The following is a 27,649-nucleotide window of genomic DNA, read 5'->3' on the forward strand; positions in this document are numbered from 1 at the left end:
TGCATCTGTCAGCAGTGACAACTCTCATGCTACCTGAAAGAGGAGAATAAGGAGAAACTGATTTAAAATAAATGGCACTGATCTTAATATTGGGCAATTCAATATTTGTTGGGAAACTAGGCAAGGGTTGATGTATGCCTGTGGAGACCGTTTCAGTCACAAAGCAATGTATATGGATTCTTCTGTTGTATATTTCATTGTGAAAACATTTTGCACAATATAAGGATCTTTTTACTTATTTGCTTAGGTAGTTCTGTTGTATATTTATGTGTCATTATCTCATAGTCATATGTCTTATATTACTATAAGTTAAAAAGCCTTTTTCAAATAACTTGACTATAGGAATTTATTGACAGTGGATTTCATAATTTGGACGGCTCTCAGTGTATTGATATCATACTATGATGACATCAGCAAGTTCTTTCAAAATCCTTACAAGCATTTTTGTAAGACCTGAGATGTAAATTTCTCTTCTCTGTAAATTAGGAAGTCAACATGAGTTATTCAGAGGAATGAAGGAAGGATAGGAGTAGAGGATACCAGAGAAAGGCACTATCATCCCAGAGGGGGAGGTTAAGTGCTAGAGAAAGTGACCCACTTATGGATTCTGTGGAGGAGATTCTGACCAGGGGTGGAGAGAGGAAATGATGGTGGAGGGAGGAGAATGACAATGATGAGTCATAAATCCCAAGCAGAAGAAAAAGAATAAGAGTGACAATATCAGAGGCTTTACACATGGCTCTGTTTACTTATATATAAAAATACATAACTTCCTTCATAATTAAATAAATACATACTAAAATAACAAGACAGTACCATTTTCTTATCACATTGGCAGAGACCTAATAATTTGCCAAAATTCAATGCTTCAGGGGAAGTGGGGAAACAGGTAGCCTCCTGACTGGTGGTGGGAGAGTAAACTGGTAATTTGGCAATACTTTCCAAAATTTTATTTGCTCATACACTTTGACTCAGCAATTCTACTTCTAGAAAAAAATCTCAGCGTATGTTTATGAGGGCACATGAACAAAGTTGATTAAAAAAAAGATATAGAGATGTTTACTGAAGCATTGTTGCTTCTAAGAGCAAAAGGATGAAAATAAATGTGAAGAAATAGAGGACTAACTAAATAATTTCTATTAGGTCCCTTCGATGGAATACTGTGCAGCCATTTATAATCCTAAGGTAGATCTAAATGTAGAAAGACAGGATAGATAGGAGGGAGAGGGAGGGAGACAATTTGCACTCATCTCATCTGACTTTTAAAGAAATTATATATATATTAATTACATATGTAAAACTACACAAATAAAACAATAATTGATAGAAAATGTCTTGGTTGATAGACAAAAAAACCTCCTGTTAACAACAATTATCTCTAAGGAGTGGAGTTGAGGAAATCATGGAGGAGAAGTTATCTTTTACTTTTCACTTTGTGCTCTTACCTACCATCTTAAGTTTTTGCAGTGAATATATTTGTTTCACTTTACAAAAAGATCAGTATATGTGGATTTGAAAAATTGTGTAATTTGCATCCTCAGAGATTCAAAGCTTCCAAAGACAGAATCATAATATTTCTCCCAAATTAAAACAAAAATCAAAGCTACTCCTAAGATATTTGGAATTAGCTGTATTAGTCCACTCCTCCTTCTACTCTGCACTCTAAGTTAAACTACTTTCTCTTCCCTGGACATGCACTCAAATGGTATCTACCCTCCCCTCACACACACTCAAATACGCCTGCTCACGGCTTCCATCCACATTCTTCACTCAGCCTGCAAGGCCCTTGCCTTCATTACATCTCTCTGATTATTCCCACTATCAACAGCCCACTCTGCAAGACTGACTCTGTGATGTCTTCTCTGATGCTCTTACTTTTACATATGTTTGGTACAGATACCTTTTTCTTAATTTGTGATAACCAAATCAGGAGCACTGATAAGAACAGTGTTATATTAGTGGTCTAACAAAGACCAATTTAATTCTCTGTAACTATAAATATGATTCTCTGTAACTTTAAATATGATTTTAAAATATTTTTAAGATTATATAAATGATATTCACATTCATAAAAAGTAACTCAGCTTGGAATCAGTTTGGTTCCTTTCACAGGGATTGCCATCAGCAAGCCCCACAATGATGCAACGTATCAAGGAAATAACTGAACTCGAAATTACTCACCCAGAAGCTTAAAGTTATTCTATCAATGCTTCCAATTCCCACTCATGCCCAAATACTTTTTAATTTTTACACAAGGCTTTATTTTATCTTTCAAGAAATGGATCATATTTTTTAACTATCAGTTTGGAAAAGATGCCAAAGTTAGATAATTCCTAAGTTGGTAAAAGTTGGAGAAGAGGATTATGCATTCATTGTTGGTGGCACTGCCTCCTAGCCAGTCTTTTGCATTGTGTCTGTACTGGAAATTTGGGGTCTCTAGGTGCCATACTTTGTATCTGACTCCACTAAACATCTTCCTTTTTTTGAGGAAGATTAGCCCTGAGCTAACTACTGCCAATCCTCCTCTTTTTGCTGAGGAAGACTGGCCCTGAGCTAACATCTGTGCCCATCTTCCTCTACTTTATACGTGGGATACCTACCACAGCATGGCTTTTGCCAAGCAGTGCCATGTCCACATCTGGGATTCCAGAGAAGAGGATCCTCAGAGAAGTGGAACGTGTGAACTTAACCGCTGTGCCACCAGGCCGGCCCCAATATCTTCCTTTTTAAATAAAGGCAGAATAATAGTTTAAATCTGATCTTTTCAGTGAAGGCAGAGTGGACCTGTCCACTTAACTCACTTCTGCAAAAGGAAAACATGTTATCCACAGTGATCAGCAACTAAATTCCAGTGTGCCTTTGTAGTGTCCTGAATCCCATGATTTTGTTTAACATGGAGTGCTGATCTCTGCTCACACTCCCACCACTAAAATATAAGAATATAAAATATAAGAAATGAGAGATTATTCAGAGAACATCTACTGGCCAGTTAACTCTCTTCTCTGTTCAGGTCTGCTCATCTGTGCTAGCCAACACAAATAGGAAACAAATTATAAACAATATGGGCTTACCACCAATTCAAACAAGGCTGACAGTTCTAGAAATTTTTTTTAAGTAGATCAATGTTTGGGGTCACTCAGATAAATATTTTTAATCCTCTCCTTGCTAATGTTAGTTTCAAATTACTAAAAATGTTGATTATAAATTAGAATTACTGGAAATAAAATTTGCAGAGAAATATCTCAATCTGATCATCTGAGAGTTTTCTCCACTAGCTTGCTCTCCCTGTGATGGGTAGAAAGAGCTCAGGACACTAGTCAGAATAGTAGAAAGATATACAGGAATGGGCGCTGGAACTGTATGCTCCTGAAATGCTTTTCTGTTTGTTTTTTTTACTACTATCAATGCAGCAAGCCTTTACAAGGCTGTTGTTGCTAGGACCTGAATGAAATTTTATGAGGGCTGTAAAATCCCTTCAGAGCTAAGGAAGCCAAGCTACAGAAAGCATAAATACCTTGGCTGAAGCTAAGGAACAAGTTGGTGGCAATCCAGGTTATTTCTACTACACCATGATTTTATTTCTGTGATGGTCCAACCTTTGGTTCCAGTCTGTGGCCCAGGAAATCACAATATGTCAAAGTTACTTTCTTCCTCATTGTCCAGAATTCTTTACAATTAACTCCCATTGGACTTAAATCTTCTGCTCCTACTTTATTCTTTGCCTGGAGACCAACACTCAAGACGTCTGTGCAAGTGTCACTAGAATAATTTCTTCAATACAGAACATGAAGTCATGATTTGATTCCACTCATTCTGCTGTCTTCTATGTTTTGGTTGAGTTTATCTGTTGCAATCTCCCTATTGAGTAACACAATTGAGTCATTTAATCTGGTTGATTAAATTCATCCCTCTCACTGCAGTGTGTGTTTCCACTGGAAGTTCTGATCTGCATCAAAGACCATTTCTTTTCATCTAACCTACCTGGACCAATGTTAAATGATCATGAATTTAGAGCACCACAGAATGCAGAGCTCTTGCCATTGAAATGTTATCGTCACCTGGCATAAAAAACCTTATGTAATACCTCCATATTGGTAAAAACAGCTAATTAGCAGCACTGAAAAGTTACTTAAATGCTGCCATAGAGACCTGAGATTGCCATCCTGAGTACATTTAGCCAAGGGAATCATTTCCTAGGACCATAGAAATCAGGCCACAGCAACCAAAGGGAAAAGCTGTTAAGGGGTCACTTGAGTGGAAGGAGGAATGGAGATTAGGGATTTTTTTGGAAATTACAAATTTTTATGTTATTACCTGCTTGTTTTTCTTATTTGTGAAGGAAGAATCTCCATAAGAATCAAAACAGGTGGCTTCAAGCAAGTGAACATAATGCTTATCATCTTCATAGGAAGGAAGAAGGGGAGAGAAAGAGAAAGAAAAACAGGCTTCCGACCTATCACTAGAATGTGATCCATGTCCCATTCGAAAAGATAACCAAATTAGAGGTAATGAGATATACAGATGGTCCATCTACATTTAGTTGGTTCTGTATTATGTGTGTGATGTGGAGAGATTAAGAGAGTGCTATAACAACAGCACAAGGGGATGAACTAAAAATACTAGTGGAAATGGGATGAGGCAAATCACTAACAGTTTGATCTCTCATAGATCAGTTTCTTAAAAGAAACATCAACACAGCAAAAACCATCCTCTGGTTATATTTTATATCTTTACATCAAAAGTATGTGGAAAGTATGCAAAAGGACCATTGATGAACTATAATCATACAGAGTAATCTATATTAGTTATCTATTGCTGCAATGAGGGCTGAGCTCAGCTGGGCGGTTCTGCGGCAGTCTCACCTGTGCTTTTCTGCGAGGCATCGTTATCTAGCAGAATATTACTGAGCTTGGAGGGTTTAAGATGGCCTCCTTCACATGTCTAGGGCCTTAATGCTGGGTACTAGCTGGGCTTCTCTCTCCAAGGGGTCTTTTCCCATTCAGTAGTCTTGCCCAAGATTCCATACAGGGTTGTGGGAAACATTACAAGAGGACAAAGGCAGAAGCTGCAAACTATGCCTCAGTTCTGGAATTCGTGCAACACCATCTAGTTGTCGGAGATGCCACATTCGTATTTGCGTAGACTGAATTGAGCCACTAGATATGTTTAAAGAGTCTCTCTTCCCTAGTAAAGACTAGTCAGTTATACTACAGGAATTTGTGTGGCATATGAGTTTATTCCTTTGATATCTTTATTGTAACAACCCAGCGCTAGATTGATATTTTAAAAATTATTCATAAAATTATATCACAAGTAATTACTTCCTCACCCTCAGGTTCGTCATCACTGGTGAGACACTTAATGAAGATTTTACAAGCACAGCCTCATTTATTCATCACAACAATTCTATGGAGCAGGCACTGTTATTTTCCCCACTTTAGAAGTGAAAAAAGAAAAGAAAATTTGGAGAGGTAAAGTGACTTCTCTATCATTTTGTCCAAGGTTTTCTGTTAAGGGAATTACTTTCTTTTAGGTGCTGTGAAGAGTTGGATATGAGACACAATCTTGTTTCTTATGGAATGTACAATTTAAGGAATGAACGTCTTGGGTTTAAGAGAGAGAATCCAGAATGCTTTGACAGAGTAGAAGGTTCTTAAGTGAATTGTTATTTGGGGGTGGGGTGGGGCAGAAACAGAGGCAGGGACGATTGGCAGAGACACAGGCAAGAGATGGTAATTTGGCTGCCTTGGGTGGAAAGATTATCTTGCAATGTGTCTCCTCTTTCCTTAAATTTTCACAGGAAGCTTCAGGCTTCTCTATATCTACAGCCATTTTTGGTCATGGGGTTTTCTTTAGTATCTGTTCCCAACTGCTTAGTACCTTACATCAAATAAACCATCCGGGCAGAATTTTCTGTTTTCCTCAAGCCATCTCTGGGTGAAGGGGAAGGGAGTACCAATAACTGAGCATCTACACACACTCCAGGGGTTTCATGTAAGTTCTCATTTGAAGCTCATAGAACCCTATGAAGTAGAGTTATTATTATTATTTTTTATGAGGAGGACTTGCCCTAAGCTAACATCTGTGCCAGTCTTTCTCTATTTTGTATGTGGGACACCACCACAGCATGGCTGGTGAGTAGAGTAGGTCCATGCCCAGGATCGGAACCTGCGAACCTGGGCCACCAAAGCAGAGCATACTGAGCTTTAACCACTCGGCCATGGGGCTGGGCCCTGAGGTAGGTTTTGTTATTCCTACTTGGTAAATGAAGAAGCTTCAGCCTAGAAGTCACATGCCTAGAAAATGATTGAGTTGGGGTTAAAACCACATCTTGCCAATTTCTCAATCAAATTTTGGTTTCAAGTAACAGAAACAAGAAGAGAGGAGTTATTTTCATGCTGAGGTATTTTGGGGTATTCAAGAGCACAACCAACAGGAATTGGTACAAGAATGGGAGCAGCAGAAGGAACTCAAGCCACTTTTTCTTCCAACCGTCTGAGGTCATGTGGTCTCTCATTTGTACTTCTTTCTGTGTCCCATCCCTGTAGCTACATCACTTTAGTTTAAGTGGAGAGCAGAGTCTAACCGGCAATTATGAATCTTAAATTTCAAATTTATAGGAGACAGAATTTGACTGGCTAGGTGGATTGAGGACCACGAAAGCACAGGGCCCTTTCTGTGAATGAGTTTTAGATCTCATCCCTGGTTACTTCCTCAGGGCCCTTGCTCTGTCAAATACTCCCACTCACTTCCACATCTTTAATCCACTCTCTGTATTGGTTTCTTTATATCAGTATTCAAGTATGGTCACATCTCTCCTATGCTTAAAAATGCAAAACAAATAAGACTTTTCCCTTGAATCCACTTTACTTCTAATTATGGTTTAACCTCTGTATTAGTTTCCTAAGCCTGCTACAACAAATTTGCACAAACTTGACAGCTTAAAAATATAGAAATTTATTTTCTCCCAGCTCAGGAGGCCTGGATTCTGAAATCAGTTTCACTGGGCTGACATCAAGGTGTCAACAGGGCCATGCTCCCTCCAGAAGCTCTAGAGCAGAATCCCTTCCTTGCTACTTCCAGCCTCTGGTGATCATGCGTGTTCCTTAGCTTGTGGCAGCATCATTCCACTCTCTGCCTCTGTGGTCACATTGGCTTATCCTCTTCTGTCTCTCTTGAATCTCCTATTGATTGTCTCTCATAAGGACACTTGTGACTACATTTATGACCCATTTGGATAATCCAGGTTAATTTCCCCATCTCAAGATCCTTAAATTAATCATATCTACAAAGACCTTCTCTCTCTTTTTTTTTTCCTTTTGGCCATAAAGGCAACAGTCACAGGTTCCAGAGATTAAGATGTGGATATCTTTTGGAGGGAGGCATTTCTTGCCAACCACAATCTCTGTCTGCCTCATTCCCAAGCCAATGCCTTGAGAGATTGTTATACCCTGGCTGTGACCTTGCTATTCTTGCTTGCTGCTCTCGGTTAATGATTTTCTTGATACTAGTCCAGTGTTTCTCTTTCTTGATTTTTTGAATGGAATTCAAGATTGTTGATAACTTTGTCTTCTCAAAAATGGTCTTTTCCCCTGTCACTCTCATGGTTTTCCTCCTTCTGTCTCTGGCTCTTTCTCAGTATTCTTTGTCACTATTTCTTCTCTGTATTCTTTGTCAGTTTTTGTTCTTCTGACTATCTCCTAAATCCTTGCATTCTTTAGGACTCTCTCCCAGGCCTTTTTTCTTTTCATTTTAAACAATCTCCGTGGGTTATTTTATCTTCTTCCTTGACATCAAATGTACCTATGTACTTATGACACCAGAGTATAAATATTTAGTTAAAATATCCTTTTCATCCATTCAGTTTCTAAGGCCTATGAATTCTGCCTTCTAAAGATTTTTTGAGTCTCTTCAATTATTTTATTATTCAGTGCTACTTTCTTAGTTCAAGGACCATTATCAAACTATTGAAACCTCATAATGGAATTCTCTGTAGTTAGTATGATTCCCTTCCATACAACCTCCACCCAGCCACCAACTATTCTTTCTATAGTGAAGATCTTACCACCTCACTCCCTGCTTAAACCTTTGATGTCTCCCCATTGCCCTCAGGATAAAGTTTAGACTCATGAACATGGCTACGGGGCCTTTATCATTGGCCCTTTCATGGTCTTCAGCCTTCCTTTCTTCTACTCCCTCCTTTAATCTTATGCTTTTGTAAATTGGAAACCACTGGAGGGTTTCAGATAGAGGAAAGACAAGTTGTCACTTTCAAATTAGAAATATCACTCCAGCTTCTGTCTGGGGATAGTTTTAAGGGAGGAGGTAGGAAAAGGAGGCTGTTGCAGTTCCCCAGGTGCAAATTAACAGTGTCTTTGCCCAGGGTGTCATTAATACAGATGCAAAATGTTGTTGAATTCAGGATGTATTTTAGAGGAAGAGGCAAACTTACTGTGAATTTGCTTTAATTACAATAGAATGTTCACTTGTTAAGTGAACCAACTGGCAATAGGAACTAACCAGAAAATAGATTTTTTTCCGGAAACTCCACTGATTTCCTATGGCCACAATAAATAATCATAGGTACTATATATAAAAATAAACAGTAATTGTGCTTCTCTGCTTTATAGGGCTCTACTAGGTGGAATATATAGAATCTAAAATGGACAGAGATTAGCATGGTTTCTTCATAGGCATTTATATAAATGACAACCACAAATGTTTTCAGCCATAAATGAAGGGTTTTGTAAGGAAAACCTTCCCCATCTTGATTCACACATTTTGTAAACCTAGGTTTTGAATATCTTTTTGTTGGTAAAGAATTAGAATAATATTTCAGCTAAGTAAAATATTTATCTAGGCATTCAACATTTTATCACACAATATTTAATATGCAGGCATAGAATCAAGTTAAGAAAGGAAAAAATAAGACAATCAAAACCCCAGGCTGCAGTACCTGCTGAGTACTAATGTCTCACATTTACCCAACTTTCCAAGTCTTATTTCTCTGACCTTCTTGAGAATCAGAATGTTAACCTTTTCCTGGGTTCTCTTCCTCAAGTATTCTCTCTAGAGTAGTTGGATGGGAAGGTCCTCATGTAAGGAGAGCCGACTTGTTCTGATGGCTGTGTTGTAGCTGTTCTTCCGCTTCGAGGACAGAGGCCACTCTGTGGCTCTTGGCCATCTGCTTAAGTCATTGCTTACCTCTCCCCATCTGCTGACCTCTGAGTTGTCCACATGCCACTGCCTGAAATTCTGGTGTCCTGCTCTGGAGTGTCAGCCCTTTGCTTCCTTTATGTTTCCTCTCACAGCCCCTTCTGTGGGAAGTTTTGGGCTCCAGTTTCATAGATCTTTCCTTGTATCACAGCCCTATTGTTTCCAGAGAGCACAAGAACACAAAGGAATCTGGGGTGGTGTGGGAAGGGGTAGAGAGGCTGTGTTAGAGGGTGGTCATGCATTCCCTTACTCTGTGCCTGGAGTTACTGCCCAATCTAACACCAGGCCTTGCTGCTTAGTCTAGCTAATCTTCCAGATTTTGCTACTTCCATAATGACTTTCAGATGCACCAGACTGCCATGCTTTGGACACCTAGAGTTCATCAGACAGTTCTGTATATGTCCAAACTCATTTGCTGATGGTGGGAAGTTTCTTTCCCACAGGACGGTTAGACTCCTTTTAAATCAAGTAATGTGGCTGTGTCTCTGCCTGAGTGTTTCTGAGTATTCTTTGACAATTTGGAGGCTGGTCTCTCATGGGCATGGAAGACTCTAGAAAGTCATGTGGCTTAACATAGTCTTATATATAGTCTAAGCAAGTAAACCAATTAAGAAAATTAAAATTAATTATTACAAATCTGTTGAATCTAAGACAAAATAAGGAATGGAAGAGAGCTGATGCTCCTTTAGTTAGTGAAAGTTGGAGCAACAACACCTTGGAGCCCTACAGGACATATATCAAATCCCTATATCAAACTTATTTGTAATTGACACAGCCAAACAACACAACCAGAATGAATAGTTGTGGAATCTCTAGTTGATTGAAAAACATGGCTACAATATTTTATATTTCCTCTTACCAAGAGGTGGAATCTATTTCCCCAGCCTTAAATCTGGCCTAGTCTTGTGCCTTCCTTTGGCCAATGGAATGTGGCAAAGATGATGTTGCATGAATTCCAGAACTTAGGCGTAGCTTACTTTCAGCTTCTGCCTTTGTCTCCTTGTAATGCTCCCCAACACCCTGTATGGAATTTTGGGCAAGTCTACTGAATGAGAAAAGACCCTTGGAGAGAGAAGCCAGCACTAAGGCCCTAGACATGTGAAGGAGACCATCTTAAACCCTCCAACCTCAGTCAAGCTGCCAGATAACTGATGCCTCATGGAAAGCCCAGCTAAGAGCAGTAGAAGTACCACCCAGCTGAGCTCAGTCCTAATTGTAAACTTATAAGCAAGTAAAATGTTACTGATTTAAGCTACTTTGTTATATAGCAATAGATAACTAGAGTACTCTGTATGATTATAGTTTATCAATAGCCCTTTCACTGACTCCTTGCATACTTTTGATATAAAGATATAAAATATAACCAGAAAACGTTTTCTGTTCTGTCGATGTTTCTTTTAGGAAGCTGACCTATGAGGGATTGAATCATTAGTGATTTGCCTCATCCCATCTCCACCAGCATTTTGAGTTTATCCCCTTATGCTGCTGTTATAACACCCTCTTCATCTCTCCACATAACACACATAGTTAAGACCCAGCTGTTGATGGATCATCTGTATATCTTATTTAGTTATCCTTTCTAATGGGACGTGGATCACATTCTAGCGATACATTGGAAGCCTGTTTTTCATCCTCTTTCTCTCCCTCTTTTCCTTTCTATGACGATGATAAACATTATTTTCGCTTGTTTGAAGATACAGGCATACTTCAGAGATATTGTAGGTTTGGCTCCAGACCACCACAATGAATTGAGTTTGGCAATCAAGTAAGTCACATGAAGTTTTTGATTTCCAAGTGCATATAAAAGTTATGGTTACACTATAGTGTAGTCCCTTAGGCGTGCAGTAGCATTACGTCTGAAAAACAATATTCATACCTTAATTAAAATATCTTTATTGCTAAAAATTTCTAACCATCATTTGAGCCTTCAGTGAATCATAATCCTTTTACTGGTGGAGAGTCTTGTAAAAAATACAGTATCTGCGAAGCTCAATAAAGCAAAGCGCAATAAAAGAAGTTAGGTCTGTATTTTCACTCCTATGGAGAATGAGAACTCTTATGGCATTCCTTCCCACATAAATAAAAAAAAAAAAGCAGGTAACAAGAAAGAATTTGTAATTTTCAAGAAGAATCTCTAATCTTCCTTTTCTTTCGCCTCAAGTGACCCATTAACAGCTTGTCCCTTTGCTTGCTGTGGCCTGATTTCTGTGATCTTAGGAAATAATGACCTTGGCTAAATGTACTCAGGATGGCAATCTAAGTTCTCTACAGCAGCATTTATGTAACTTTTCAGTGCTGCTAATTAGCTGTTTTTCCTGTTATGGAGGTTTTACCTATGGCTTTTCATGCCAGGTGATAATAAGATTTCAATGGCAAGAGCTCTGCATTCTGTGATCCCCTAATTCCATGATGATTTCCACATTGGTCCAGGTAGGTTAAATGAATGGAAACAGTCTTTGATGCAGATCAGAAGTTCAAGAGGAATAACACACAGCAGTGGGGGGGGGGGGGGGGGGAGGGGGGCGAGGGAGTCTAATCAACCGAAGAAATGACTCAATTCTATTATTCAATAGGGAGATTGCAGCAGATAAACTCACAACCAAAATAGAGACAAGCAGGATGAATGAAGTCAAATCATGACTTCATGTTCCATATTGGAGAAGTTATTCTAGCAACATTTGCACAGATGTCTTGAGAATTAGTCTCCAGACAAAGAATAAAGTAGGAGCAGAAGATTTGAATCCAGTGGGAGTTAAATGTAAAGAATTTTGGACAATGCTGAAGAAATTAGCTTTGATATATTATGATTCCCTGGGCCACAGACTGGATGCAAACGTTGAACCACACAGCAAAAGAAGTGTGGTGTAGTGGAAATAATCTGGATTGCCTGGAAGCAAGGGTAAATATCTTAATTCTGAATTTGCCATCAACTTGTTCCTTAGCTTCAACGAAGTCATTTATCCTATCTGTACCTTGGTTTCCTCAAGTCTAAAAGAAAAAGATTTTACAGTCACTGGCAAATTTTCATTCAGGTCTTAGCAACAACAGCCTTCTACAAGGCTTGCTGCATTGATAGCAATAAAAACAACCATTTTGGGAGCACACAGTTCCAGTGCCCATTCCTGTACATCTTTCTATATTTCTGAATAGTATCCTGATCTCTTACTACCCATCCAAGGGAGAGCAAACTAGTGGAGAAACCTATAGGATGATCAGATTGAGATGCTTCTCTGCAAATTTTATTATTTTCCAGTATTGCAATTTGTAATCAACACTGTTAGTAATTTGAAACTAAAGTTAAGAAGGAGAGGATTGCAAATCTTTATCTGAGTGACCTCAAGCATTGATTTACTTAAAAAAAAAACCCTCTAGAATTGTCAGCCTTGCTTGAATTGGTGGTAATCCCATATTATTTATAATTTGTTTTCTATTTGGTTGAGCAGAACTGAATAGAGAAGAGAGGCAACTGGGCAGTAGATGATCTCTGAGGAATCTCTCATTTCATATATTTTACCTTATATTTTAGCGGTGGGAGTGTGGACAGAGGTCAGTGCTCTGTGTGAAACAAAATCGTGGGACTCAAGACATTACAAAGCACACTGGAATAGTTGTTGATCACTATTTAAACTGTCTTTTTTTTCTCAAAAGTGAGCTAAGTGGAAAATTTCACTATATCTTCACTGAAAAGATCAGATTTAAACCATTATCCTGCCCTTGTTTAATAGGGAAGATGTTTAGTAGAGAGATATAAAGTATGGCACCTGGAGACCTCAGGTTTTCAGCATAGACAGAATGTGAAAGACTGGCTAGCAAGCAGTGCCGCCAACAATGAGTGCATAATCCTCGTCTCCACATTTTACCAACACTGAGACTTATGTAACTTTTAATCTTTGCTAAACTGATACTTAAAAAATATGAGCCATTTTTTGGAACATAAAATAAGGTCATATGTAAAAATTAAAAATGTTTGGTATTGAGTTGGAATTGAAAGCATTGATAGAGTAAGTTTAAGCTTCCAGGTGAGCAATTTAGAATTAAATTTTTTGCTTGATACATTGAATCATTGGGGAGATTGCTGATGACAATCCCTGCAAAAGGAACCATTTGATTCCAAGTTGAGTTACCTTTTTATGAATGTGAATATCATTTATATCATTGTCAAGAAAACGTATAAAGGAGACATTTTAAAATCATATTTAAAAGACTTTATTTATAGTGACAGAGAATTAAATAGTGGTCTTTGGGAGTCCATTAATATAACATTATTATTGTTAGCGATTTGATTTGGTTACCAGAAATGAAGAAACGTGTATCTTTACCTAATGTATGTCAAATTAAGAGTATCAGAGAGGACTTCATGGATGGAGGTTTGCAGAGCAGGCTGTGAAGAATGGGAAGATTCAGAGAGCTGTAATGAAGGCAAAGGCATTGCAGGCCGAGTGAAGACTGTGGAGGGAAGCCATGAGCTGGGGTATCTGAGTGCGTGTGTGAGGGAGGGTAGATACAATCTGAGTGCATGTCCAGGGAAGAGGACTTAGTTTAGCTCAGAGTGCAGGGTACGGGGAGGAGTGCAGTAACACAGCTAATTCTGAAAATCTAAGGAGTAGCTTTGATCTTTGTTTTAATTTGGGAGACACAGTATGATCCTATCTTTGGAAGCTTTGAATCTCTCAGGATAGAAATTGCATAATTTTTCAAATCCATATATATTGACCTTCTGTAAAAGTGAAATTGAGATATGTTCATTGCTAAAATTTAAGATAGTAGGTAGGAGCATAGAGCGAAAGGTAAAAGACCCCTTCTCCTGCATGATTTTCTCTGCTCTACCTCTTAGAAATAATTATTGTTAACAGGATTTTTGTGTGTATCCACCTAGGCATTTTCTATCCATTTACTGTTCATTTATATGACTTTATACATAATTTACTTATACAATTGTTTTAAAAAGCCAGATAGGATAAAATGAGTACAAGCTACTCTCCCCTACTTCCTCCAATCCTTCCTGTCTTTGTACATTTAGGTCTACCTTAGCATTATAAATGGCTACATAGTATTCCATGGATAAGCTATAAGAGAAATTATTTCAGTAGTCCCTTGTTTCTATACATTTCAGTTATTTTCACTCTTGTGCTCTTAGAAGCAATAATGCTTCAAGAAACATCTCTGCATCTTTTCTTTCTCCACCTTATTCATGTGCACACATGCATATAACGAGAGATTTTTTCTAGAAGTAGAATAGCTGGGTCAAAGTGTATGACCAAATAAAATTTTGGAAAGCATTGTCGATTGGTAAATGTTTTGCCAGTTTACTCTCCCACCACCAGTTAGGACATTACTATTTCCCCATTTCCCCTCAAGCCTTGAGTTTTGCCAGATGTTTACATCTCTGCCAATCTGATAAGACAAAACTAGTATGTTATTTCAGCACACATTTAATTATGGAGGTTAAGTATTTTTATACATAAATAAACAGAGCCATGTGTAAAGCCTCTGATATTGTCACTCTTACTCCTTCTCTTATTCTTGGGATTTATGACTCATCATTGTCATTCTGGTCCCACATTCTTTCCTCTAGTCAGAATCTCCTCCACAGAACCCATAATTGGGTCACTTTCTCTAGCATCTATCCTCCCTCTCTGGGATGATGAGTGCCTTGCTCTGGCATCCTCTACTCCTATCTTTCCATCATTCCTCTGAATAACTCATGTTGACTTCCTAATTTACAGAGAAAAGAAATTTACATCTCAGGTCTTTAAAAAAATGCTTCTAAGGATTTTGAAACAACTTACCAATTTGATCATAGATAAGGTATGAAAATACTGAGAGATGTCCAAATTATGAAATCCAGTCTTGCTTAATTATTTCACATGGTTATTTATAAAAAATCTTTTAATTTATAGTCATATCTGAGATATGACAATGAAATAACAACACTTAAAAATATAACAGAACTGGGGCTGGCCTGGTGGTATAGTGGTTAAGTTTGTGCTCTTTCCTTCATTGGCCTGGGGTTTGCAGATTCAGATCCTGGGCACATACCTACACATCACTTGTCAAGCCATACTGTGGCTGCATCCCGCATACAAAGTAGGGAAAGATTGGCGCAGATGTTAGCTCAGGGCCAATCCTCCTCACCAAAACAACGCCACCAACAACAACAGAACGACCCATCCAAATAAGTAAAAAGATCCTTATTCTGTGCCGTATATAGTATATTTTGGCAATGAAATATACAACAGAGAAATATATATACATATATATATAGTTTTGTGACTGAAATGGTCTCCAAAGGCATACATCAGCATCTGCCTAGTTTTCTGACAACTATTGAATTGCCCAATATTAAGATCAGTGCCATGTTTTTTAAATCAGTTTCTCCATACTCTCCTCTTTCAGGTAGCATGAGAGTCACTGCTGCCAGAGGCAATGGATGAAGCCAATCACTCTGTGGTGTCTGAGTTTGTGTTCGTGGGACTCTCCAACTCATGGGAGATTCGGCTTCTCCTCTTCCTCTTTTCCTCTGTGTTCTATGTGGCAAGCCTGATGGGAAACTTCCTCATTGTCCTAACTGTGACCTCTGACACTAGTTTACAGACCCCCATGTACTTCCTACTGGCCAACCTTTCCATCATGGACCTGATGTTTTGCTCCTCCACAACTCCAAAGATAATTTATGATCTTTTAAGGATGTGTAAAAGCATCTCTTTTGGGGGTTGTGTAGTTCAGATCTTCTTCATTCATGCAATTGGGGGCACTGAGATGGTGCTGCTTATCACCATGGCCTTTGACAGATACATTGCCATATGTAAGCCTCTTCACTACCTGACCATCATGAGCCCACGAAGGTGCATTGTATTTTTAGTCACTTCCTGGATTATTGGCCTTACTCATTCAGTGACTGAATTGGTTTTTATCAGAGACTTGCCTTTCTGTGGCCCTAATGAATTAGATAGCTTTTTTTGTGACCTTCCTCGACTTATCAAACTTGCTTGCATAGAAACCTACACATTGGAATTCATGGTTACTGCCAATAGTGGCTTGATTTCTGTGGCTTCATTTTTAATTCTGATAGTCTCTTACATCTTTATTTTGGTGACTGTTCAGAAAAAATCTTCTGATGGTATATGCAAAGCCCTCTCCACTCTGTCAGCTCATGTCACTGTGGTTGTTTTATTCTTTGGGCCATTAATCTTTCTTTATGTGTGGCCATTTCCCTCATCATGCTTAGATAAATTCTTTGCCATCTTTGATGCAGTTATCACTCCTTTTCTAAATCCAGTCATCTACACTTTTAGGAATAAAGACATGAAGGTCACAATGAGGAGATTATGCACTCAGGCTGTGAATTACAATAAAATCTCTTAAATATATTGAAGATATATGCATACTAGAATTTCAGATGGATATGAACTAAATAAGTTATGTTAAATTTGACCAGAATGTCACTACCTACTAGTGTGTGTTGTGTCCTGTCCTTTTGTTTCTCTCCTGATTGAATTGGGATATCAATCTCTGGACTCTGCTTATGTAAGAGACTTAAAGACTAAAGGTCTTGGCTTTCTTATCTAACCAGTGGTCTTACCTCTATAAAGTGCCAAATAGGGTTAGTATAAAAGTTAATCAATCCCTTTTGAATGTCAGTATTGTGGCTTATTGTCTATTGTATTTTTACCATGTTAAGTAAGCTATCTTTCTTTAAAGCTAAATGTTAAGTTTTACGTCATCTGCTTTGTCTTACTATACACCTGATTTGTTTTCTATCTTTTCTCATTATCTCAGAATCTCTCATTTCTATCTTATCTCATTAAACTGCTAGTTTCCCTCATTGTTTTGTTGCTAATCTGGCTTTTTCAGGGTCTAGTAAGGAGACAGAAACCATGTCAGTTTTTTTGAACAGAGAAAGCTTGATATAAAGAATTATTAACTAAGTATAAAATTGTTAACTAGCTTTTTGAAAAGGAATGAACTATAAGATGTCACAACACAGCATTTGTAGGAAGCAGCTTTCAGCCCTCTGGATAGGAAATCAAGGAAGTTAGAATTATTACATCTTAAAAACAAAGAAAAAATGATTAAAACCTTGGAGGAAGGAACTATGGAGTTGACTTTCAAATATTTGGGGAAGGGATGCTGCTTGGCTGGTGCTAGTGTCTCTGACTCAGAGGAGGGCCTGTAGGGCAGGGACGCAACCCCTGAGGAAGAGGTGCTGCTGGGTAACACAGGTGTTCCTGGGGAGAGTGTAAAAGGAAGAGGAGTTCCTCTAGTGCTGGAAAAACTGTAATTGGATTCAGCTCCTGCTTTGGAAAGAAACCAAGATTGCTGAGGTGAAGAGCGTGGTTGGGTGATGCTCAAAGGCACAGCGAGCAGAGAGGAAGCCCACAAGCAGCAAACAGGAAGGAGCCAGTCAGTCCCTTTTTCCTCTTCCAGGCTTGCGGCTCCCTCTAGTCTCCTCTAATGGCAGAACCGGCAAAAAAGAAATGTGGTTTACAGGGCCCCAGGTCCTGCATCATACAGAGTATAGACAGGTACTTTAGAGCTGAAAGATAATACAGCACATGTACTTATATAGTTTATATAGCACATGTAGTTAATTCTATAGCTTGTATATAGCTTATACAGCACATAGAGTTACTTAGAAAATTATTAAAATTCAATTAGGATCATACAGTTTTGAATGTTAAAATAAATTTTAAATCATCTCATAGATTTTCCCTATTTTAGAAAGTGTCAGGTACTGCAAAATTAACTACTTAGCTGAAGATCATAAAAGAAATATATGGAAGATCCAAATCTAGAATCTAGGTTGACAGACTCCTGTCCTTTGCTGTTGTCTGTCATTTTAGATCTTATTTCCTCAGTTGCTGAGTCCCATGTTTCCTTTGGACTATTAATTTTTCACTGACATGTATCTTTATATTATGCACCTTGTGACTTGAATGACCATTTGTCAACTAGCAGAGTTTCAACAAATGTTCATGATTGATTTTCACTTAATAAATCTATTCAGCCCTAGTTTACATGTCTTTTTATGATCCTATGGTATTTTTTTTTTAAAGATTTTATTCTTTTCCTTTTTCTCCCCAAAGCCCCCCGGTACATAGATGTATATTCTTAGTTGTTGGTCCTTCTAGTTGTGGCATGTGGGACGCTGCTTCAGTGTGGTTCAATGAGCAGTGCCATGTCTGTGCCCAGGATTCGAACCGACGAAACACTGGGCCGCCTGCAGTGGAGCGCGCGAACTTAATCACTCGGCCACGGGACAGCCCCCCTATGGTATTTTTTTTAACGAAGCTTTAGTTTTGGAATAATTTTATGTTAACAGTGAAGTTGCAAAGATAGTCCAGAGAGTTCCTATATACCTCTTCTCCAGTTTTAGTTTGAGTTTCCTCTAGTATTTTTATCTTATGTTTCCAAAACTGAGAAATCAACACTGGTGCGAAACTATTCACTAAACACTAGACTTTACCCAGATTTCACCAGCTTTTCCATGAATATCCTTTTTCTGTTTTAGAGTGGATCCAGGACACCACATGACATTTAGTTATCATGTCTGCTTAGTCTCCTCTGGTTTGTGACTTTCTCAGTCTTACCTTGTTTGTCATGGCTGTGATGGTTTTGAGGATTATTGGTTGGGTATTTTGTAGAATGTCCCTCAATTTGGATTTGTCTAGAGTTTTCCTCACAGTTAGACTGGTGTTCTGGGTTTTTGAAAAGAATACTACAGAGGTGAAGAATTTTTTTTTTATTACATCTTATCATGGGGTATGTAATATTCACATGTCATCACTAGAGATGTTATACTTGCTCTGTTGGTTTATTATCTGTTCCTAATTAATGAAAAGTTACTTATTGGATGCTACTTCTTCAATTTCCATTCTTTCTTCCTACTTGAGTAGTCAATCCCTTACCCCAAGCTATCTAAGGACTAGATGATGGTTTATTATGATTTTTGCATATGTAACATATATTTCTTGGAGGTCTAAACAAGAATTAATTTTAACTCCATCCCAGCTTGGTTGGACTATAAAGGCAAGCTGTGTACATGATTGCTTATGGTCCTCTTCCGTTGTTCCCTCTTTGATTCAGTTACTTTTCGCTTCTATCCATATGGAACTTATGATCACTCTCATTTTGAGTTTCCAGATCTTACACCTTTAGAACTGATGTTTTTATCTCGAATCTCTGTCTATCAATACTTAGTTTTCCTCAGCAGTTCTCATTGGAGTGTCTTTAGTAGTGTAATCCCCTTAGCCAACTCCCAGTGCCCCAACATTTTATCCAGGCTCTCTAGTCTAATTCTACTTGAGTGGGCATTTGAATATTTTGTCATGAATATTTGAAACATTGCTGTTACCGTAGCAACACAGGTGAATTAATGACTCCTCTCTGTAACTTTTGCCTGAGGTTCAGGACAGAAAAGCAGAAAGGAAAATTGTCTCCGTGCCCTGCCCACCCCACCCAGATATTATTTCTGGTACTGGAATTTACTCCTCATTTAGATCAGCAATTTGATTTATTTGTATTATTTTTTCTATGCCATAAAAAAGTGATTAATAAAATAATGATTACTAGTTCAAAAGTCAATGTTTACACATCCTTGGGCATGATCATAGTCACTGCTAATCTTCAGGGAGACACGTATTAGGGTGTTCATTTAGTGTTGCTTTTAGTTCAGGGAAGTATTCTAAATATGCAATCAGTGTATGGCATAGGCACTAACCCATTAGAACAGATGCTTGCCACAGAGTTGGAGCAGGGTCCTGGAGACCCCTGCTTTTCCAGGCATTAACTTTTAGTAACTGATTCATAAAGAATCCTGGGGAAAGAAATTGCCTGGCAAATGGAACCTCAAGGGACTTGTGGCCATGGTTATATTCTAACCCATGGGCACATAGTTTAGAATTTTAACAACCAGTTTTATCACACAACTGCGTTCCAACTGAATGTTAATGTAATTGGGTTGTGGGGGTTGAAGTTGGAGGATCATCCAATACTTATATGATCATATGCAATGGTCATGAAAAATTTGGAGATAATCTGGCCTTAGGTGATCAGACAGGCAAAAAGTAGTGCATACCCACTATGGGTTACTATGTAGCATTTGGAAATCATAGACTAGATGTACACAGAGGAACATGGGGTAAGTGAAAAAAATGAGAATTGGAATGATATGTTAATAATATTTTAAATGTATATGCATGTAAAACAATATACGTGTTTTATGATAACATAGACAACAGCAGGATACATTTTAAAACATTAGATTGATTGCCTTTGAGGGAAAGGGACTGGAAATAGACATTGGAGATTAAAGGGAATAAACCAGTAAACAAGAGAGGGGCCCTCTGTAAGCCAATGCTGTTAATGTATCATGAACCAAGGAATATGAGCACCTCAATCTTCTGCACCTGAGGCTGAAAAAGAAAGAGAAATAAGTCCACTTAATATTTTGTAGTGAAATTATTCATTCATATTATTCCAACCTCTGAATGACAGGCACGGTGAGGGACAATGGAATTATTTCAACGACTGAACTCTTTTGTTGAGATCAACAAATAAATATTAGGCTTGCTTGATTGCAGGAAACTGTACAAGTCATTTTGGAAGAAATAAATATAAGTTATACAAAGTCTCTGTCTTCAAAGCACTTTTTACAATGTGGTAGATTTATTATTTATAAAAGTCAGAATATATGCTATTTTTTAAATTATTTTTTATAGTTTATTCTTTCACTTAGTTTATTTATGTATAGTGAAAATGATATTTATAAGGCTATTCCATAAAATTTGTATGAATCTCTTGGAAAGTGAATATTATCAAATTACCCAGGCACACTTTCATTCATTATGGTACAGTTTAACTTGACAAAGAAAATGACAGATACTGACGTTCTCTAGATTCCAGTGTCATTCCTCCCTCCTGTACTCATTATCAACATTTCCCCTGTGTTGCTCTGATCATAATGAACATATTTTTAGGAGACCTTTTCCTTGACTAATTGACTTTAGTTTATCAGCCCCAGGTCACTGTAGCATTATTTGGTCATTATCCTCTGGGGCAGTTAATTAGATACTTTTTCTATTTATAGAAACATTTTATATACCTCTAAGTGCTTGAGATAATAGTCTGTGAATAGCTATAAGGGGAGGATGAGGTAAGTTGACAAAGGGGGAAAATATTAAAACAGATGAATTTCTGCAACAAGGAAAACTCAGGGAATTTTTTGCTTTTTGTATATATAAATTGAGCTTTGCCCTGGGGGCAGGAAGAAACAGGTGGTGGTGCAGTGAGATGATGAGTACACAGGAGAATAAACATGAGTGGTTGCGGGTAGGAAGAACAAGAATTAACCTTAATTTTTAGCTGGGACTTGGAAATGACTTGGAGATTCAAAGGTGCAACTGAAGATACATTGCAGTCTGGTCAGAACTAGGAGGCAGTTCCCTTGTATACTGTACCTAGGGAGTTTTAGGGAAATATGTTAGCACTGACAGTAAAGACAAATATCTGTGCTGTCCTCATAAAAAGCTTGCTGTCCGCTTTACTTCTACCTTTAGAGAACTAAGATATAAAGATGAGAAAGTACATTAGGTACAAGTGATAAGTGAAGTTTTAAAAAATAAAACCCCAATTTCATAGAATCAAAGTGGAGAAAGGATGATTGACTACTTGCTCAGGAAAAGAATGGCCAGGGATCAAACTCACCCTAAACTAAAATAACGTCGTGTCAGTTAAAAAAAGGTGATGGAAAAATAAAGAAAAAAGGTAAGAAACTAAAGATATACTGTTTAACAACACTCCTGTTATTACAACACTCCTGTTTAACAACTCCTATCAAACACTCCTGTTTAACAACACTCAACTTATTAAAATTTTTTCCTAGGTCACAGCAGTGAGATATTTGGTGGTGAAATGGGGTGGATGGAAAGAGTGACAAAAATAAAGGGATAGAAGATGGATTGAAATCCTATGAGGAAAGGCTAAAGGAATTGAGGTGATTAAAGCTAGAAGGTGCAGATGAGTGATCTTTACTTGCTTTTATCAAGTTCAAGGATATTAAACATTTCTCTGAGAGAGTTGCTGACAACATCTTTAAATTCACAGAGAAAGAATTAAGTGGACATCGGCTTAAGTGAAAGGATGAGAGATTTTATTTTGTGGACTAATATGTTTATAAAAGCCATTATAGCAAGGAAGAACATGAGTTTTCAAGCTTTGTAAACTGAGGAATAACTGACAAGTCTTGGATGGAGAAACAAAAGAAAGGAACTAGGTGAAACCATACTTTTAGATCTCTTCCAACTGAATAATTTAATTAATTAGGGATAAGGATAATCTCTTTTTCTTTTGTTCAAAATTTTAAAATGTAAAATTACCATGCATCTATTCCAAGAGATTGCCCAATACTAATTCCATATAGATCAAGACATTTAAATGATGATTCTATCATGCTGTGGAATCTGGGTTTGTCACATATCGATCATTTAAGTAGTCTAAATAAATGATGGCTCTAATTCATGTCATTATAATTCTTTAGAGTAATAGCCAGACCAGAACTAGAGAACTCGAAGTGGAATATCTTCTAATGGCAATGGTCACAGAACCTTTTCCATGGAGGTCTGGAATGACTCAAAGTGATCAAGCATTGAGAACGTAGCATATCCTTCTAGAAGCCATTCAGAAACTATAACTCGGAGCCTTAAATGGATAATCAAGAAATTTGAAGACTTGAAGGCAGAAGCTGGGTATGTATCCAGATCTTCTGATATTTGCTTTTTGTATTATTTTGTCTTCTTTGCTCTTCAGTGGATTTTAAAGTAAGTACATTTTGTCTTTGCTCAGCTTTAGCTCTCAATCATGAGGTCAGCCCCTCCCCTGCTGAGCTCATCTGTTCTTTACCTGTCCTCTGCAGCAACCTAAACCTTTTTCTCCTAAAATGTTTGTTCACACATAAGAAAGTTGTGGTACACAGAATAATGGCCCCCAAAGATGTCCATGTCTTAGTCTCTGGACCTGTGACTATGTTACCTTACATGGCAAAAGGGACTTTGCTGACATAATTAAGAATTGTGAGATGGGAAATTATCCTGGATCATCTGGGTGAACCCAGTGTAGTCAGAAGGGTACTTATAAGAGGAAGCCAAGAAGGTCAGAATCAGAGAGGACTTGTGATGACAGAGGCAGAGTGTGGACTGATGTACTTTGAAGAGGGAAGAAGGGGTCATGAACCAAAGAAGGCAGGCAACCTTGGAAAACGCAACAAAAGAGGTTATCTCCTAGACTCCCCAGAAGGTATGCACCTTTGCTGATGCTTTGATTTTAGCTCAGAAGATACATTTTTGCCTTCTCATCTCTAGAACCATGAGATAACACATTTGTGTGTTTTTAAGGCACTAAATTTCTGGTAATTTGTTATGGTAGAAATAGGATACTAATACAAAGGCTATTTAAGACAAAGAATTTTCAAATGGAGTCAGGTGTTCTTGATTCTAGTATAAACTCTCCCACCAATTACTTTTATGATGAGCAGGTCACTTCCTATATCTCTTTCTATATAAATTATTTCACTGGTAAAGTATGAATGTTATGCTAAACTAGGAACATCCAGTGAAAGAGTACCTCTGATGGTTTATATCTGGCAAATTTTTAATCTTGAAGAATTGTAATTCTGTCCTTACCTCACTGCGCTGGGATCTGACTACTGTCCTTCCATTCTTTTTCTGGACTTTATAACTCAATCATCATCCTATCTCAGTTACAGACACAGACGTTGTCTGGCTCTTTTCACCCAGTATTTTATTTCTATCACTATTTTAACCATTCCAAGTGTAGTTTGAAAAAGAAAAGAGACTGCCTTTAAGTGGCAGAGTTTATCTTTGGGGATCCAATGAATGTGAGGGTGTGTGTGTGTACACGTGTACATATACAAACTAGGACATTATTTGTCTCAGCTTATCACATATTTTATGTTAGAAATTGATACTTTGGGGGAAGTGAACATCATTTATAAAACAAAATGATGTTTTTCCATTATGAAACATATCAAAGTTCATTTATTGACTATTTTTAATTAATAATTGATACCCCATATTTCTTTTGATGCAGAATTTTCTTGTGCAGAGCTTACTTTGTGTAGTTAAACAACTGCAGGAATGAGGCTTGGGATACTCTGATACTCCTGATTGGCAACACAAAATATACTTCTAATATGAAACTTACTGAATTATGATATACTGTCCTGACTCCAGGACCACTCTTCAGTCTCATTAATCTCTTCCTTGACTCAAGTGTGAAGTATTCATTAAATAACTGGCTGTGTTAGCAACTATTTGTGATGGTGATGACAGTGGGGACTACTCATACGAACTGAACATGACTCCCGTGCTCAAGAAGCTACAGTTTAATTGAAGACCTGGAAATTTACATAACCATGAGAGGCAGAATGAAATAAATGCTAAGAGTGCAGAGGGAGCATCGAGACTTAGGTGGATTTGGAAATTTTCACGTATGAGGGAGCATTTGAGCTGGGACATTGAAAATTGAAATTTCCGAGTTGAGGAATAGAATGACAGAAATTTTGAAAGTTGAAAGAAAGAAGATTTGAATGTTTAATTGACTAATATGAATAACAGAACAGAGACTTTGAAAGCTGTATGCTGTGCCTGAGAAATTGTTAGGTCCTTCAAAGTAACTGTTGAAATCATATCCATTCACAAGAAATCAGTCAGAAGTGTTTGAAGATGACCTTATATGTTATTGAAGTTGAATAAATTGGGCAGGAGTAAATAGGAGATACTCATGTAATAGTACAAGAAAGCAGAAGGGAAATAGGTCCAGAGATAGAATTACCCTGGTAGTATTAGTTTTGAAAACCATAGTGCCATATGGAAACTAGCTGACTCCTATAAGTAGAAGTCAGGTATGAATGTGATGAAGATTATTTGGCTGTGTGAGATGTTAATATAATAATTTTTTCATGGACTGGAGGCTTTCTTTCTTGAATACGAATATTTGCCTAGGCAATTCTTATGCATTTTCTTTGTCCTTTAGGTAACATGAAAACTGATCCCGGTGTGTGAAGCAATGGATGGAAGGAATCATTCCACAGTATCAGAGTTTGTGTTCCTGGGACTCAGCGATTCATAATACCAGCTTCTCCTTTTTGTCTTCTCCTTTTTGTTCTACTTTGTAAACATGATGGGAAACTTTGTCACTGTGTTCACTGTAATCTTGGATGCTCCTCTGCCCTCCCTCATGTATTTCTTCCTGGCCAAACTCTCAGTCATTGACATGATATTTTGCTCAATCACAGCCCCTAAAATGATTTGTGATATTTTCAAGAAGCACAAAGCCATCTCCTTTTGTGGCTGTATTACCAAGATCTTCTTTAGTTATGTCGTTGGGGGGGCTGAGATGGTGCTGCTCATAGCCATGGCCTTTGACAGACATGTGGCCATATGTAAGCCTCTCTACTACCTGACCATCATGAGTCCAAGAATGTGTCTATACTTTTTTGTCACTTCCTGGGCCATTGGCCTTATCCATTCATTGTTTGTTAGTTTGTGGTTAAGTTGCCTTTTTGTGGCCCTAATGTGACAGTTTTTACTGTGACCTTCCCCGGCTCCTCAGACTTGCCTGCACAAACACCCAAGAACTGGAGTTCATGGTCACTGTCAATAGTGGGCTTATTTTTGTGAGATCCTTTGTCTCGCTGGTTATTTCCTGCCTCTTCATTCTGTTCATCATTTGGAAATATTCTTCTGGAGCTTTGTCTGAGACCCTCTCCACTTTGTCAGCTAATATTACTGTGGTGGTTTTGTTCTTCAGGTTACTGATGTTTTTCTACACATGGCCTACTCCCACATCACACCTGGATAAATATCTTGCCATTTTTGATGCATTTATCACTCCTTTTCTGAATCTAGTTACCTACATATTCAGGAACCAAGAGAAGAAAATTACAGTGAGGAGACTGTGTAGTCATCTTGTGCATTACGGGAAGATTTCATGAATGGATGGCTGTGAAGATATGGAACTATAGGTTCTCCCTCTTGCTGGTTGCCTAAAAGACATTACGAAATTTCAGATAAATACTCAAGACTTAGGTATGTTATATACCCAGAAATCTACTTTTTATTAAATTATGGTATCCACTTCACCATTAAATTAGAAGTGATGTTATTCTTTGACACTCTGTACATCAAAGTGTTTAAAACCAAATTATATGTCCTTTGTAATCTACATGGTCTAGGAGAGTGCCATGTAAATGAGGAAATAATAATATTTAATCTTCTTCCTAGAGTGGACTGATTATTCTATTGATAGACAAACCATGCATTCATATTATCTTTCATCTGCTTATTACCTATCTTGATTTTAATTCTCTTTGTTCCAACTTTGTTTGCTTCTAATTTCCCCAGTTCCTTCATATTTTGCCTTCTTATCATGTTTGTCTGTCTGGCAGTCTGGGAAATTGTTACTCCTATGTGAGAATTTTAGAATTTAAAGTTAGAATGGATTGCCATAGCTATTAGTTCTAATCTCCTCAGTTGTATGTGATAAAACCTAGGAATTGTGAAGTGACTGTAATTTCCCCGAGGGTCCAAAGCCAGAAATTACCAGAGTGAGCCAGGCATCAGAAACCATGCCTCTGGTAGCCGGGTCAGTGCCTTTCACTTTCAAATAAATTTTGTATTTGAATTTCTGCTCATATTCCACTCTTCCAGATTTTTCCTGTAGGACAATTTGAAGACGGAGATTTGCACCTCTCTTTTGTATTCTTCTTCTTAGTAAATTTTCATTAGTATTTAGCATATCTTTACCATTTCTCAATATTTTCCTAATTTCTACCACTACCATACATTTCCCTGTTCAAGTCCTATCAAAACCAAATTTCAAATGCTTTTAATCATGAAAAAAAATGCATAAAATTTATTATTCAACTATATCCCTTGGTCTACAGTGGAGGTCAGAGAGATGTTTGATTAAATTGTATTTTGTAGAGCTGAAATCCCCCAAATACTTACAATTAATGATGTTCTCTCTTTTGTGGAAAACAAATGTGTTTGGTGAATTATGTACTCCTTCAGTAAGTCACACTAACATCATTGTGCCTCTCTCAGAAAGAAAATATTACAGCAAATAGAAAATTAACCATTTGTAAACTATGTTTGAAGGCTCTTTTCCTGAAATTGTGCAGTCTATTATTTAACATGCTTAAATACTTTACAGGAGGTGGGTCTGAGGCACAGAAGATGGGTCACCTCATACTTGTTCGAATGGCTTTTGTCAAAATGAAAAGAGATTAATGCTAGAAAGGATATGGAGAAGAAAGAGTCCTTCTGCACTGTTGGTGGGAATATAAGCTGGTACAGTGACTATGGAAAACAGCATGGGGTTCCTCAAAAAATTAAAACTAGACATACCATATGAT

At 37.7% G+C, this 27,649-nt stretch overlaps 1 protein-coding gene and 1 pseudogene across 1 annotated transcript; both read left to right on the forward strand.

Annotated features, from left to right (window-relative positions):
- The first annotated feature begins 15,642 nt into the window (after window positions 1–15,642).
- Window positions 15,643–16,581, forward strand: LOC106835197 (olfactory receptor 4F6-like). The gene has a single exon (XM_014847370.3). It carries the CDS (start codon window positions 15,643–15,645, stop codon window positions 16,579–16,581), a length of 939 nt encoding a protein of 312 aa, XP_014702856.3.
- Window positions 16,582–25,299: 8,718 nt separating this feature from the next.
- LOC106835183 (olfactory receptor 4F15-like) lies at window positions 25,300–26,227 on the forward strand (annotated as a pseudogene).
- Window positions 26,228–27,649: the final 1,422 nt, after the last annotated feature.

This window comes from Equus asinus, chromosome 2, assembly GCF_041296235.1.
Source record: "Equus asinus isolate D_3611 breed Donkey chromosome 2, EquAss-T2T_v2, whole genome shotgun sequence".
Lineage (NCBI taxonomy): Eukaryota > Metazoa > Chordata > Mammalia > Perissodactyla > Equidae > Equus > Equus asinus.